Below are 16,254 nucleotides of genomic sequence, written 5' to 3'. Positions count from 1 at the left end.
GGCCCAACTCTAAGAGGCAAACGGCTGCTAAGCCCTGGGGAAGCATAGGGGAAGGAAAGCTGCCTAGTTTCTCCCAGCGTGGAGAGGAGAATTGAGCTGAATAGGCACCTATTTGGAAGGGCAAAAATCCAAAAATAACCTAAAGCAGGAGCATTTCTTTTGACATGCCCAGAAATAGAGCTCATTTCAAAATAGGCTGGGGCTTCTTCCTATCAAATAAATCAAAGTTCTTCCTAGTTCCCATAAAAATACAAGGAGACCCCTTTTAAAAGGCTCCTCCACTGCCAAGCCTATCCACTCTTTTACTAAAATATTTCCCAAAGCCAGACCCATCTGGCGTTCATGGGAGTCTTTTAGGACTCCCTAGACAGACTCAGGGGAGAGCCTGAGGTCTGGAAAACTAGGGATTGGAGTCTAGAATTTGATGGAATATGCTAAGGGGGGAAAGAATGTTGATTTCTGGGGATTGAACCAAGTGAAAAGTAAAGGAAGCAGGTCTGCCGAAAGATATTTGGAAGGTAAAGATCATATGAGAAATGGAAATTAGAAAAATGGAAACAGGTCTGCGAGATTTAGACAGAGGCCAAAGGTGATCTTTGGCAGAAACCAGAGCAATGGTTTTCCTGTCTGGATGTGGTTTGCTGCTTAATAGTAATCTTCTCTTCTATTTTGATATCGAAGGCAAGTGTCACGGTTCATACATCTTCATTGTGAATACCTGAGAATGTAGGATGGAGGAGGGGACAAGTCCATAGAATTCTGCATAGGGGAATACTGAGTTCTAAAGAAAGGGAGAGAAATGGGGAAATAGCTCTGGGCGAGACAAAATAAGGATGAAAGAGGGAAAAGGTCTCCCTCATCCTTAGAAAAATTTTCTCATTATGGACCAGTTCTATCTCATATCATCTCAGGATGCGCAGACTTTATACTGCAGGAACATTCTATTTTCTCAGGAATGATTCTCGCTTTTAAAATATTCTTAGACCCACAAGTAGTGCCAGCCAGGGCACATATATGTGCTCACACCAGAAATGTGGCTAGCTGGCCATTTGTCCTTATGAAGGATTTGGAACCATTGCTGGAGAGCATCTTGATCTCTAATGAAACCTTAGAGATCATCCTATCCGAACGTTCCCATCTTCCCTTTTTAGCACTCGTCTCTCTTGGTACTCTGTCTCACAGTCATGTGCTGCCATGTTGGTCCCTAAATGCCCAAGGGCTCTCTTCCTTGGAAACTGAGCCTGCCTTTCCTGTTCAACTTTGCTGCCCAGATTCTGCTGCCATTGGAGGGCGTTTCTGTTCTGTTTTCATCTAGCTACTCTGGTAAAAATGAGCCGATAAACAAATTCATGCTAAAGTATTTGTGACAGTTATCTCTCCTGTCCTAGAAATGTTAACATTAAACCTTGTCTTTTTTTTTTTTTTTAACTTATTTATTCAGCTATTCCCCCACTGACGGGCATCCACTCAGTTTCCAGTTTCTTGCCACTACACAAAGGGCTGCCACAAACATTTTTGCGCATGTGGGTCCCTTTCCCTCCAGTGAGATCTCTTTGCAATATAAGCCCCAAACCATTTTTGTTTGTTTGTTTTTTAAATGACACACCCTAAAGAAACTTCTTTTTAATGATTAATTGTGGACATCGTTAAGGGCTAGTCAGGTGGATATTTATGGGCAGACCATTTCCCCTCCAATCCAATGTGCAAGAGATCTTATAAAATTTATTGGAATGGAAGTTCCTTGAGGGCTGGGTCTGTTTCATATTTGTCTTTGTATTCTCAGAGCTTAACACAGTTCCCAGCATCTAGTGGGTGAAACATAAATGCTTGTTGAACTGAATTGAATTATGGGTCAAATTGGGGCGAACAACTAAAAAGGATAAAGTGTTGAATTGAAAGCAAATAAAAGTTGTGAGATTTTGGAAACTTCATCTCCCAATAGTGGTCAGCATTTCTTTTCCAAACTCATTTGGCCCAAGGAGATTTAAAATCACCAAATCATTGGTACCGGAGAAGATGGGGGGCAATGATTTCTGAGGACTAAGTATGGATTCACAAAGACCAGACATATTCATCTTCTTTGAAAACTTGCACCGGCTCTAGAGGAAGGGAGCCAGCACAGTAGCAGAAAAGGTCACACAGAGAACTTCCAATCACGTTGTAAGGCCATGAAAGCGTGGTGTAGGTCTGGGCTCTGTGTGGATTCTCTTTCTCCTGACAGCCCGAATGTCATCTTTACTTTTTAGGGGAGGGAACTGAGGGCCAGAAGTCACCCAGGTAATGAGTGGCAGGCCTGGAATGGAGAGCAGACATCTTCCTACTCTAAATCCAGCCTCATTTCTGAAGACCCCATGGAGGTGGAGTAATGGGCTCTCCTCAGCAGTAAGCTTTGGTGATGAAATCGATTAAGAGCCGCTCTGCCCTTGTCCCGATCCCCCCTTGGCCCACGAGTGCCCTCGGATTACCGAGCGGTCACTCCCCTCACCTGAGTGACGGACAGTACGAGGGGCCTTAGGTGCGGGCAGTACGTTGGGGGGAGGGGTTACATGTTTAAGAGCAATGCTGGGAATCGCCTTTTTCCCTTTGCGGGGGTCGGGCTTGACCCGCGGTATCTTTGAATCCCCGGGACTAATGAGCTGTTTTATATCAGACTGGGAGTCTATTATTAGGACTAAGAAGCCCGATCCCACTCTGGCAGTTGCTAACGATTCCGGGGGCGGATAACTTTGTGAGTTGCAATGGCAGCAGCGAAGCGGCTCACTGGCTCGAGACCCAAGTCGAGTACCGAACGCCGGGATCCGGAGCCGCAGTGCCTGCCCGGGGTGCGGACGCGGCTTCGCCGGGCACTCCCGGCGTTGTGGCCCGGGCTGGCGACGCCGATCTCCAGCCGCCTTCCTGCCGCTCTCCCCTCAACTCCAGAAACGTGATAACATTCGCTTTCAAACGGGGGAGTGTTTCCGGGGCCATAACGCCCCTAATTGGGGGGGGGGGGGAGTAAAATCGAGCCGAACTAATTAACTTAATTTATTTTCTGTCCAAGCGGGACGGAGGGGCTGGGGAACTTCCCCCGCGACGCAAACCCAGCCCCGAGCAGCCTCCCGAGCCCGGCGCTTCCCAGCTACCAGGATGGCACCTCTGCCTCGAACGCGTGCACCTCGGACTGGGAGTCCCGCGGCCCTCCGCTCGTGGCAGAGAGGGTGGGACCCGAGCCCGCAGACAAAAGAGGAATTACAATGGCAGGGAGGGCGTGAGAGTCGGCGGGGGATCCCCGTCCTTGCAGGTGGAGGGGAGATGGGCAGGAAGCGAGATGTCTAGCCTCCCGGCCCCCCGCCCCCACCCCCGCAGGTGTTTCGCTAACGAGAGACGGAAGCAGAGGGGAGGGGGGCCGGCTCGCGCGGCACGGAGGCGCCCCGAGGAGGGGGGGCGGGTGAGCGCGGCACGGACCAGCCCCGGGCGCCCGGAGGGAGCAGCACCCCGGCGATCGCCCCCGGGGCTGGCGGAGGGCGGGAGGGAGGAGCCGCCTGGGCCGCCCGGGCTGCTGCCGCGGCTGCTGCTGCCGCTGCTGCGGGGGCGGAGGTGGCGGCGGCGGCCGCGGCGCCGCGGCGGCAGGTGGCCCAGCGCGGGGCAGGAGGCGGGGAGGGCGGGGAGCGAGAAGGTGGCGCCTCCGGCGGGGGCCGGTCCCGGGGCCGGGCTCTGCACCAGGTGACCCTGTTCCGGGCTCGGATCCGGCCGGCCCTCGAGGTCCCCTCCCCCGACTCCCCCCGGAGCCGGGCTGCGCGGGGCAGGAGGAGCAGCAGCCGCCGCCGCCGCCGCCGCCGCCGCCCGCCACGGAGCAGGAGCGCCCCGGCCCCGGAGCCAGAGCCATGGCCCCCCGGCCCGCGGCGGACAACGGGGAGGAAGAGGAGGACGAGGAGGAGGAGAGCCCCCGGGGCCCGACGCGCGGGGGCCCCCCGGGCCTGGGCGGCCGCCCCTCCGCGATCCTGCTGCTCTGCTGCCTGGTGAGCTGCCCCGGACCCTGCCCTGCCCTGCCCCCTCCCCCGGGCACCGCTCTCCCCAGGGCGTGGTGCGGCCCGCCGGCTCCCGCGGGGGCAGCGTGGCCGGGGCGCGGGCGGAGAAGCCCTTAGTTTTCTTCCTTCCCTCGCCTGCTGCGCACCAGGTGCTCCTGGCCCCGGGAAGCCAGCTCAGGTACCGGAGTGTGCCGGGCTGGACGCGGACTTTGTTTCTGGCTCTTTTCTCCCTCCCTTCCTCCCGCCGGACTCCCTCACGTCCTCCCGCGGCAGGGCTCCCACGCGCCCCTGCCCACCTCCCACAATGCCCCTTCTCCCCTCCTGCGCTTCCGACCGCTCCGGACCGCCCAGCCCGCTCCCGGCTCCCTGAGGTCGCCCCGGCTCCTCCAGCCCGGACTAACAACCCCGGACGCCTTCCCCCTCCGCCCGGCTGCCTGACATTCGGAGCCCACACGCTCCTTCTGGATCCCCCCCCATCCCGTCACCCCGGACTGATCCCCGTTCTTGAACTCCTTCCCACTTTCTCCAAAGTTTCAGATGTCAGCCAGAGGCACAATTCCAGAGAGCGTATTTAAACTGGGTTTTCTTTTCCCTCTGCTCTGCCCTTCGCCTCGTAATAGCTGCTCGGTCTCCATATATTTGCATATGTTTGTTATCTACAGTCAGAGTCAATAACCTGGGTTTTAAAGCTATTAATTTTAAATGGGAGTGGGATCAGATCTCCACACCGCATGAGAAATTGATGGCTAAATGCTGGAGGTTTTTCCTGAATTAAATAGGAAGGGATGTGCAGGTTGGCGCCCTTTCTGTATAACACACCTTCACCTTTCCGGATCCCTCCCAAGCGGTGCAGTCTCACCATATAGTACCGTAAATCGTCAAATGGCGAGTGCTGAATCATGAAACTGATGCAATAGGAAAGTTACTAGATGCTACCCAGTGTATGTCCATTTCTCTTGTAATTGTCAGGTATTGTCATTATCGAGGGCAGGGGGAAGAAATTAACTTCTAGTGTTGGTTAAAGACTGCTTAGAAAGCTTGGAGAGACTGAGATGTGGTACCCAGAGCTAGAAACCTTTCTTTACCCCTATGTGCCTTGTGGATGATTCAGACGCAAGATGTTTCCCTTCTGTAAATGAGAAACCACCGAGATATTTTAATTCTACCTTGAAATCTACCTGTTGAGCGTACACTGCTTTCCATCTTACTTTGGAATTACCATGTGCTGTGCTATAGAAATAGGGATGAATTTTCAGCCTAAGTTGTCATTTTAAATGAAGAAAAAAAAATGTATTAGTCCAAGACCTGTCATTATTTAAGACTTGTGCCACAGGGCTGTATAGCACAGTGTAATTAATAAAACTCTGCTCTAGCAAATGACAGAGTCTTCCCTAAATAAATGGTTCCTTTCATGAGAGACTTGTATATCAGGAGAAATGAAATCATGGGAGAAGAGGAGAAGTAGAAAAGATCCTCTTCCCTCCCATCTCACTCCCACACTGGAAAGAACAGAAGCCCAGGTTTTTAGAGCTTCTGGTATAGAGAGTAAGGTTAAAAAAGGCTTGGAGGCCAAAGGTCATACCTGGAGAAATGGAAACGGTCCAGGAAGAGTATGGAGTTTTCTGTGAGCAAAAGGGAAAAATCAAGAAATGATGGTTACCGATAGACTGGAGGCTCTGAGGTGCTGAGAAAGAGCTCCAAAACAGAAAGAGATTCCAGAAAACACTGGAACGTGGAAAATAACTAGAGCATGGATGAAGGGCTTGGCAAAGAGAGAAGGAAGGGAACTTTTTTTTTTTTTTTTTTTAATAGGAAGAAAGAAATGTCAATGATTCTTGTCCATTGATGTGTCTATCAGATATACCTCTGGATTGCCATCCAATGACAGAACTGAGAACTCCATTTCCTAATATAATGCAAAGAATTTACCCATAAAGCAGGAGAAAGACTTAAAATCTTAAAGATTGAGACTGCTTTGAAAGCTACTTCATTAACTAGCTGGCTTTAGAAAAAAGAGGATTTTGTCATAGGTCGTTTCCTTGCAGACTGCTTATCATGGGGTTTAAGTGATATTGTGGGAAAACTGGTGGCATGGGAGGGGGACTTCTGAAGGGGTCTGTAAAGGAACAGGGTGTGGGCTAGGCACTCACCTTTTAAGAGGGTGCTGTGTGGAGAGCCTTGTCCTAGGTGCTGCCTTTGAATATAAAATATCAAAAGGCCTGGTGTCTGCCCTGGAAGTTTACAAACTACTTATGATCAAAGGACACTGAGAGAATGGAGATATCAAGTACATCTCACAAAATGAGTTCATAAACTTGTTACAGAGACAACAGGATATCGTGGGAAGAACACTAACTAGATTTAGAAATGGACAGGGTTCTAGTTCTGTCTCTGCCATGATCTTTAACAAATCAATTCTCTCTTTGCCTTGGTTTCCTCAGCTGTAAAATAAACTTGGTGATATCTAGGGTACCTCTACTCATCCATGACTGTAAATACTGAGTGGACTTAAGTAGCAGAATCATCAGCTGGGATCAGAGAAAACATTTTTATTTTTCAAGCAGGATTTGGGAGACACAGGGTTCTAGAATTAGTACAAAATGGAGACCATTACAGCTATTAAAGAATCCCACCCGATTGAAGTTCAGGGATGAAATATCTATGTATCCATCCATTCATGCATTCAACAAATTTTTTGAACTCAGGAGATACAAAGATAAATAAGAGTGGGCCCTTGTCTCAAGGAACTTATAATCTAGAAGGTCTTTACACAGAGAAGTCCATATTAGAATATAAATATTATGTGATAGGAGTGGGAGGGATCAGGGATGGAGATGGGGAGGAAGTGACATTTGAGCTGAGCCTTGAAGGGTAGGTGGGATTTCAGTAGGGGTTGGATAGGAGGGGTTCTAAGGATAGTATGAATCAAGCATAGGGGAAGGGTGTGATGGATTCAGGGAGTAATGAGCAATGGATTTCCTGGAATTTGTAATATATGACAAAAATGAGCTTGACAAAAAGTTAGAGAGGCAGGTCAGAACCAGACAATGGTGGGTCTTGAGTTTTAGGCTCAAGAGTTGATCTGTTTCCTAACCTTTTTTGGTAGTCTGGTAAAACCTATGGATCTCTTTTCAGGAAACTTTTAAAATAGTTGAAGGAAATACTAAATTTGGGGGTTTTGCCATTCAAGTTCAGACCCTCTGAAACCTACCCAAAGACCTCTAAGGGGCCTTTGGACCCCAAATTAAAAACTCCTGATTTATACCCTAGATAAAAGGAATGTTCAATATGTTTGAAATCTTCTTTTCTCTCCATACTTAAAAGCATAGTACTTAAGCTTTCATCAGCTGCTCTGAAGCTTCTCGGGAAGAGATACTGTTACATCTAAAGTAACCTAAAATCAATTAATAGGGAGGGAACCAGTTGTGGAAGCTACAGAGGAGCAGCCCTGTGGTAATAAAAGCATAAGATGCTTCAGTAACGTCCGAGGGCTCTTTGGAGTTTCTCCTTTTTTCCTTCTATTCCCAAGGGCCTGACGGCATGACTTGCTAAGCTCCCATGTGTGTTTGAGCACATCCCTGAATGGATCAAGCCAGGTCAAAGGCATTTTTGTTGCATGCTGGGCCCTGTGCTGAGCTTTGGGGAGACGAAGAAAAGGCAAAAACTACAATCGGTGTTGATGGTTTCTTTGGACACCTGTCCAGATTTAAGTTCAGGTGATTGGGTGACTTTTATTTTTTGATTTTATCCTGCCAGCCCTCTTCTTTGTGAGCTGGCTAGATGGTGAGCTGCCTTTAACCACGCATCCTTCCACATGAGCATCCGTGGCCAGGGCCCAGAGAAGGATGAGATGTTTTGTTCTATATTAGCTGGACTTCCCAACCATCAGTGTTAGCCCAAGAAGGGAACTGTGACTGTAGCTAGGATACTGCCAAAGCATGAATAATTGTGATGAGGCCCAAACGATAAGTCACAGAAACCGTGCCAAACAATTTTTTAAGAAGAGACAAACCATGGTCACGGCGGCTTTCTGAGAAGCCTGGACCAGTGAGTGTCAGGGAGCAGGGAAGGCTTCTGGGTGGTGACCTCTGCAGAGAGTGGAGGACGCCATCCCCTGAAGCAGCCACAGTGGTCTTGGCGTGGTCCTTCCAATGTGGTCTTGTCTGATTAAACATTCACCCGTTAAAGCTTACTGCTGTCTCCCTTGGCTGGGACCTGAGAGTCCACCACAGGGCCATCTGTGAGAGATGGCTTTGCTAGAATGCAGCTCTGCCCATTCCCAACAGTGGCCTTGAATATCTAAAGATTTTTTTAATTGAAAAATAAGTGTCATGATCACCAGTATTAAAGGCAGCTGTAGAGCTCAAATAATCAGTGTGGATATTTGTACTTGTTAGACAGCAAGAGGACAAAGAAATAAGAGGGTTTTAATAGAGCAGATGGATGTGGGGGACAGCATATCAGAGCTGTGATGGATGTCAGGGAGTTTTCAGTCAGTGGCAATAGACTGCATTCTTTTTTCTTTTTTAAAAAGATTTTTATCAATATCGTTTGTTTTTTACACCATCTGTGTTTTGATCCCTTTGTATCCTCCCTCATATCCCTCCCCAGAAAGCCATCCCTGTTGTTAACAAAAAAACTTTTTAATGGGAAAAGAAGGAATAAAAGAAAAAATCTAGCAAGACAGATCAATACATTGAAAAAAAATCTGACATGTCCAATATTCACACCAGTATCACCCGACCTCTGCAAGGAAATGGGAGGAGAAATCTCATAGATCTTCTTTGGGACACAGGCTGAATCTAGCTATCATGAATTTATGGATCACTTACTAAGCACCGAGCACTGTGTTGAATAAAGGAAAGGAAAATATAAGCCATTATATGTAACCCCTGGGGACCATGGATCATTGATGTTCAAAGATAATAATATCTGACTTTTACATAGTACTTTGTTTGCAAAGTGCAATATGATATTATTTGATCCTCACAACAATCCTGTGAATTACTACAAGTACTATCACCATTTTACAGATCAGGTAAATTGAGGTTCAGAGAAATTAAATGACTTGCCCTCAAGTACATTAAATATTAAACATCAGAGGCAGAATCCAACTTTGCTATCCCTTGACCTCCAAATCCAGCAATCTTTCCACCGTACCAAACTGCTTATAAACAAGTAAACAGCAGCAACCAAAAACCCTTTTATTTTTGCTAAAAGTTTCAGCCTCCTCATCCTATATTAACCCTACTTTTTTTGACCGTTTTTCCTTCATATTTATCCTGTTCATGGAATACTTCAGTGGTAAGGAGAACACTCAGAGGACAGCAAGAAGAAAGGGGGAAAAGGAAGTTGGATAATTCACTAACATTAACCAGCCACAGTATAACTTACAAATCACCTTGCTGGCCCTTACTCTGTAGAGGGAATTCTTTCTCTGTAGAAGGAGTCAAGGGGCTATTGGGGCCAGGTAGAAATGCTGAAGTGCCTCATTTTCCATAGATTTGGTTTCTTCCCTCCTTCACCGACAAAGCACTTAGTGTCATTCTAGTGATGAAAATAATGGTGATGTGTGGGAGTAGTAGTGGTAAGGAGATGCTGATGCTGGTAAATAGCAAGTCCTTCTAGACCAAAGTGGTACTGCTAGGGATGGTGGAATTAGTTGAAACTTCCCAAAGACGGAAGAAGTGGTTCTTAAAGAGTTATTCAATCACCTGCCGCCTGAACTTTGGACTGGAGTGAGGGAGGTGAACGGAGAAGTTCAGGCCATAGGGACAGCGACGTGTTCACTTTGTGTTGCAGGGTTTCTTGGGATATGGCCAGAGAGTGTGGCTGCTTCCACGTAAGCTACAGTCCTCATGTAAGCAGTTCTCAAAGTTTTTGATCTCAGAACCCTTTTCTAATGAATGCACCTGAGAATTACAGAGGACTCCAAAAAGCTTTTGTTTATGTGGGTTATATCTATTGATATTTAGCATTAGAAATTAAAGCATGTAGTTTAAATTTTTTATTTTTGTTACTGTAGTAAGTCATTTCAACCTAATTTGACCTAATTTGGGATTTTCTTGACAAAGATAATGGAGTGGTTTGCCATTTCCTTCTCCAGCTTATTTTACAGATGAGGAAACTGAGGCAAATAGGGTTAAGTGACTTGCCCAGAGTCACACAGTTAATAAGTATCTGAAGACCGAATTAAATTTACAAAGATGAGTTTTCCCAACTCTAGACCTCTACCCACTTTTGCTGGGCCACCTAGCTGTCTCTAAATAGAATTCATTTTTTAAAATGATAAATTCATTACAAATGAACATAAATAACATTTTATGCAAAATAACCTTATTTTCCAAAACAAAACAAAAATAGTGAGAAGAATGGTGTTGCTTTACACATTTTTGTAAACCTTTTTAAAGTCTGGCTTGATAGAAAACAGTTGGATTCTCATCTCTGCTTCTGCATTCTATCTCTTGGAATACATTGTTTTAGTTGATGTCGTGAAGAAAATCTGGTCATCCATATATGTAGTTGGGCTACTACAGTTTATCAATAGGCAACTAATTCCTTGGTGTTATTGTGAAAATGGTTTTGACCTTGCAGACCCCATAAATGTGTCTTGGGGATTCCCAGAGATCCTCAGACTGCCCTTTAAGAAACACTAGTTTAATACATTTTGGGGGTTTAAGCACTAGCACAAATGATCAATTCTGTTCTAAAAGTATCATTCTTTAATACGTAGTTATGTTTCTGGAAGGAAACATGGTGTTTAATAAATGCTCTTCGAATAGAATGAATTCTCTGGCATTAGACAGCTTGTTATCCATGGGTAGCTTATTCATAACCCATCTTGCTTCCTGACAGCATCACCTACTCTACTTGATGTTCTATTCTCTGGATAAAAACAGGATTTTTCTTTCTCTCTAGTCCTGCAAACACTGTCAAGGGAGGGCTTTTAAGCCAAAACTCTTCCCTCCATAACTTGGAGAAAGCTTGAATAAGCAAACATGTATAACAGTTCAGCCTGATTTTAATCTGTCTTTGACTGAGTACACTGGACACTTAAGACTTTCATGGTACAGTTTCATTGTTGAGTTTGAATTTTATTTGCACTTCAGACATGTCTGTGTAAATATAATGACATGCTTAGAAATTAAAAAAAAAAAAAAAAAAAGGAATGAATTTTGGATTATCCACATGTCCCTCCAGCCATTATCTTCTGGTGGGCGTTTTTGTGTTTATAGTAAACATCAAAAAATGTTTTTCCATGATTGTCTCAATGTCAGTAACAGCCTTGGTATCCAGGGATGACTGTTTGAGTAGAGTTTCTTCTCATTGATTTTTTTTTTAAAGCATATAGAACTCAGTCATCCCAAAGGAAGAACTAAACACTATTGACTAATCCTTTTCCCATCAAGAAGAAACATAAATCCTTCAGACTCTTGACTTCGATGTTGAATCTTACTCAGAAAAATAGTACATTTATGCCTCCCCAGCCTGGGTTATCTGTCATGGAAGCATGTGTACAATTGATTTTTTTTAAGTCTATAAAATAATCAGGATTGCTGAATGCGTTCCCCTCCCATGAAAAAACAAACTTCATTTAAAAATTGAATTTAGTATTTCATAGATGAAGTACCATCGAACTAACTTTTATAGACACAGATAATAGTTGATGTCTTCAGAGTGCTTTCATGTTCTTTGTTCTTTAAACTCAAAAAGCGAAGAGACAACATAGGACTCTTGGGTATAATTTGTGATTTAAGAAAGGCCCATCTGCCCAAAATTGTCTTTCTCCTGAACTGTCATTCTACTTTAGTTAAAAGCCTTTTTAAAATGAAATTTTAAAAAAAATTAATTTTTCTAATAATATTATATTTCCAGTTATATAATAATTTTAACATTTTTTTAAGTTCCAAATTCTCTTCCTTCCACTCTCTATCTTTCTCCTTCTTGAGAAGGCAAGCAATTTGATATAGATTATACATATGCAGATATTTAAAAAAATTTCACATTGCAAAGAAAACACAGACAAAAGACACAACCAAGAAATTAAGGGGTTTTTAAAGTCATCTTTGATCTGCACTCAAACTCCATCAGTTCTTTCTCTGGAGGTGGATAGCATTTTTCAACATAAGTTCTACAGAACTGTCTTGGATTATATTATTGAGAATAGCTGTCTTTTACAGTTGATCATCATATAATTTGCTGCTACTATATACAATGTCCTTTTGGTTCTGCTCACTTCACTTTGTATCAGTTCATATAAATCTTCATAAGTTTTCCTGTAACCACTCTGCTTATCATTTCTCATGGCACAGTAGTATTCCATCACAATTATATGCTACCACTTATTCAGTCATTCCCTAATTGATGAGCATCTCCTCAATTTCCAATTCTTTGCTAACATGAAAATAGCTGCTAGGAATATTCTTGTACAAATAATCCTTTTTCCTCCCCTTTTTTTAATCTCTTTGAGATACAGACCTAGTATTGGTGTTTTGGGTCAAAGGATATTCACAGTTTTATCACCCTTTGGGCATAGTTCCAAATTACTTTCCAGATCAGTTCACAAGTCCACCAATAATGCATTTGTATCCCAATTTTTCCAGTCATTTTCCTTTTCTGTCATGTTAGCTATTCTGATGGTGGTGAGTGAGATGGTTAGGTAAAAAACCTGTCTCCAGAAAGTCTGTGGTGGGTCCATGTTACTAGGAAACTGTAGCATGGCAATCTCAGATCGCTATCAACAACAGCATAAAATAATTATTCAGGGCAACCCGAGGAGATTGTTTGTTGTGGGGAGATGGGATAGAGAATGAGAATGGAAGAAAAGTGGGAAAATTCTGGTGCATAATCAATGGCAGCAGAAGGGTGAGGAGGCCTGCATAGTGAGAGAAACTATGAGAAGACTTGCTTCCTGAGAGGAAGGAAAGAACAAAGGTTAAATAAAAGTATTTAAACCAAGTTTCTTTTACTTTCCAACCCTCACCATCAAAGTCTTAATGTTGGAAGATAAGAAACACAGGCAACTAATGTATAGTGAATTGGTCCAAACATTCTGGAAAAGAGTTTGGGATTGATGCTATTTTTTAAAGTATCTAAAATGTCTCCACAGTTTGATTTAAAGATTCCACATATATGCTTATGCCCAAGGACATCCAAGACAGAAAGCTAGAGTCCATCTACTCCCCCAGATTTCTAGTAGTACTTTTCTGTGATAGCAAAGAACTAGAAATAAAAGTAAGAGAAACTCATGGATTGATTGGGGAATGACTTATGTAATATAGTGTCATGTATGATGTAAAAAATGAAGAGTATGAACAATACAGGCATGGGAACTGATATAAGAAATAAGCAGAATAGGAAAACTATTTACAATGAACATAATAATATAATTGGAAAGGATAAATTAAAAAAAAACTAATGTAATTATCATGATTAGACTTTTACCAAAGGATGAGTTGAGAAAATATGCCCCCCCCCATTCTTTTTAGAAATATGGGGAAATATGGCACATAGTATCAGAGGGGCGATATAGACCCATATGGAAAGGAGAGAAGAACTGAATGGGGATGATATATGGTGGGTCGGTTCTTGCTGGCTTGTTTTTTTCTCTTTTATTTTTATTCTTTCTTAAATTTATTTTATTTTTTTTTCTTTAAAAGTTTCTTGGTTTTTTTTGCTATATCACACAGCTAGGAAGTATTAAGTTTCTTCGACCAGATTTGAACTTAGATCCTCCTGACTTCAGGATCCTACTCTCTCTCTACTGAGCCACCTAGCTGCCTAAGTTTTTTATTTAAAAAAATTTATTTAGTATTTTCTTTTTCCCTAATGACATGCAAAAAACAAAATTTAACATTCATTTTAAAACCTTTGAGTTCCAAATTCTCTTCCTCCCTCCTTCCCATCCTCCCTCATTGAGGAGGCAAGCAATGTTAAATTTATGTTTTAAAAATTTAGTGTCCTTGTACAAACTAAGCACTCAATAAATGGCTGTTCAATTGAATCGAAATGAATTAAAAAATAAGGAAGCTGGATTGAACTGAAGCAGTGGGCGGGAGATGAAAGGTGAAGGAACAAGTCAGTGAGCAGAAAGTTATTGTTACGTTTGTTGCTTGGGATCCGGTAGCAGTGATGTGTGATGTGCTTTTGCCGGAGCTAGCATTAAGTATTAAGGACCCATATTTAACCAGAAAAATTAATTCTTTTTTTTTTTTTTTTTTTTTTTTTTATGTTAACACAATCTGGCATGTGAACAAATCCAGGAAGTTTAAATACAACGTTTACCCTGAAACTCCATTCTTCAGTTAATTGATTCTTTTTTTTTTTTTTTTTTTTTTTTTTTTGCCTAACAGGAAATGCTTAATAGCCTCCCAAAACATATGCCAGGAAACCAGCTTAGCATAATCAATATTTAGAGTGTGATGTGTCACTGATAGGTGCTGGTTATGTACATCCTGCAGGCAGTGGCTATTAGCACATCGGTCCTGTTCCAACCCACGGTGTCCCTGGCTTCCACGCTCCATATGTTCTGAAAGACAGGAAAGTGATCCAACCCACTCTCTGGACAAGCTCTGCTCTGTCTCTTCAAGGCTGATCAGACCTTGCTCTACCCACTGAACTAGAAAACCTTGTTGGTCTCCCAGCCTTGGCCTGTACACTACTTCCTGCCCATTCTTTTAGTAATCTCCTTAGCATAATCCACTAACCCACTGTTTCATAACTGCCAATCTGTTGAAAAATTATAGACAGAAAATTTGGACTGACCTGTAAAATCTTTACTACCCAAAGGCTTTATTTCTTAAAAGCTATCCATTGAAAACAGTCACCCCCTACTTCTTGCAATCAGCTACCAACTCTGCTTCCTTTCTTGTTTTGGAAAATGCCGTCTCGACTTGAACCGTTCTGTTCCCTGTAACTCCACTGCACTTTTTATACAGACGCTTCTGCACAGAACAGGAGTGATTTGGGGACATCCTCCTTGAATGTGTTTCTCATAACCTGGGATTTTCCAGGCTCTGAGCTCACATAGACAAAGTGGTGAGGCCCAATGGGATAATTTTTCCTTTGGGCCGATTATATCCTGACTCAGTTTGATTCTGGGAAATTTCCAAATATGTTTGTGTCTAGAGTTCTACAGATGTGTATAGCATGCTCTCTATTTGCCATCCATCATAGGAAAATTACATATTCCCTTTTCCTCACCCCCACAGAACAAACAAAAGGAGCCCCAGATACAGAAAACAAGCTCTTTGGTCACTCATGGGAGAGAACCCACAAAGCACTCACAGTCCTTCCTTGCAGAAAGACTTGAACTTGAAGCTGCCAATGGGGTGACATCCCAACATCCTAGCTCTCTCCCCAGCTCGCTTTCTGAAACTAATCGTTTCTCCTGTGGTTTGCACTTCCCCCTAAAAGGCCAGCCTATTTTGGGGCTGCTAGACAGGTATCCCCCACCTCCTATAAGACTACATGATTTGAATAAGTTCCTGTAAGAGGAAGGTATACTCTGCTCTTTCTCCCCTTCCTTCATCATGTTTTAAATCTTCTTGTTGCTTCGTTAGCTGCAAAGCCTGGTGGGTTATTCTTTTCTTTCTCCAGGAAGTATATTGCTCAAGACTTCTTTGCATGGCAACCTCAAGAGCTGGTACTGCTCAACACATTTCCCTTCCTTCTCTGGCAAGAGTGTCAAAATCTCATCTGCTCTTCAAAGGAGATCATGGCCCAGAAATAGGAATATGGGGCTGACCATTGCCATTGGCTACTGCTGTCCCTTGAGATAAGAAGGTCCACCATCCAATCTCTCGCATTTGTTCAGAGTATCAGGAACTCTTGTCTTAGGTCATTTGAATAAGCTCATGGAGTTCACCTTGTGCTTCTTCATGAGTCATCATTTCCTACTAGGGGGAGAAGGGATGGGAGAAATCCCCTCCTTTTTTGCCCCCAAACCCCATATCCTCTCCAGAAAAGAAAAAGGCAATTCAATCCAAGTGAACAGCTTTCTTGTCTCACTTTTACTGGTGAGTGCAGAGAGGTGGCAACTCTCTTAACAATTGCTCCTCGAAATTATCCCAGCACCAATCACAGAAAACCAATCAGGAGTTTGTTTCTGTCCTCCAAGCAATAGTTTGCTTAGCCATACTTTGGATAGGAAAGTTGAGATCGGCAAATTTTACCTCTTGGAGAGCAGAGAATTCCCCTAATCAAGTCCCTCTATAAGTAAAAATCTCAAACTCCTAAAGTATTCTTA

At 43.7% G+C, this 16,254-nt stretch overlaps 1 protein-coding gene across 1 annotated transcript in view; it reads left to right on the top strand.

Moving 5' to 3' along the window:
* Positions 1-3,690: 3,690 nt before the first annotated feature.
* Positions 3,691-16,254, top strand: part of SEL1L3 (SEL1L family member 3) — a 110,014-nt gene continuing 97,450 nt past the window's right edge. The window contains exon 1 of the mRNA XM_074275633.1: positions 3,691-3,998. Coding sequence (XP_074131734.1) covers positions 3,864-3,998 — 135 coding nt within the window. The 5' untranslated portion in view covers positions 3,691-3,863. The remainder of the gene's footprint in view (positions 3,999-16,254) is intronic.

Source organism: Sminthopsis crassicaudata, chromosome 6, assembly GCF_048593235.1.
Source record: "Sminthopsis crassicaudata isolate SCR6 chromosome 6, ASM4859323v1, whole genome shotgun sequence".
NCBI classification, from domain to species: Eukaryota; Metazoa; Chordata; class Mammalia; order Dasyuromorphia; family Dasyuridae; genus Sminthopsis; species Sminthopsis crassicaudata.
The sequence above is the reverse complement of the archived record's forward strand: the minus strand, read 5'-3'. Positions and strand labels throughout refer to the sequence as shown.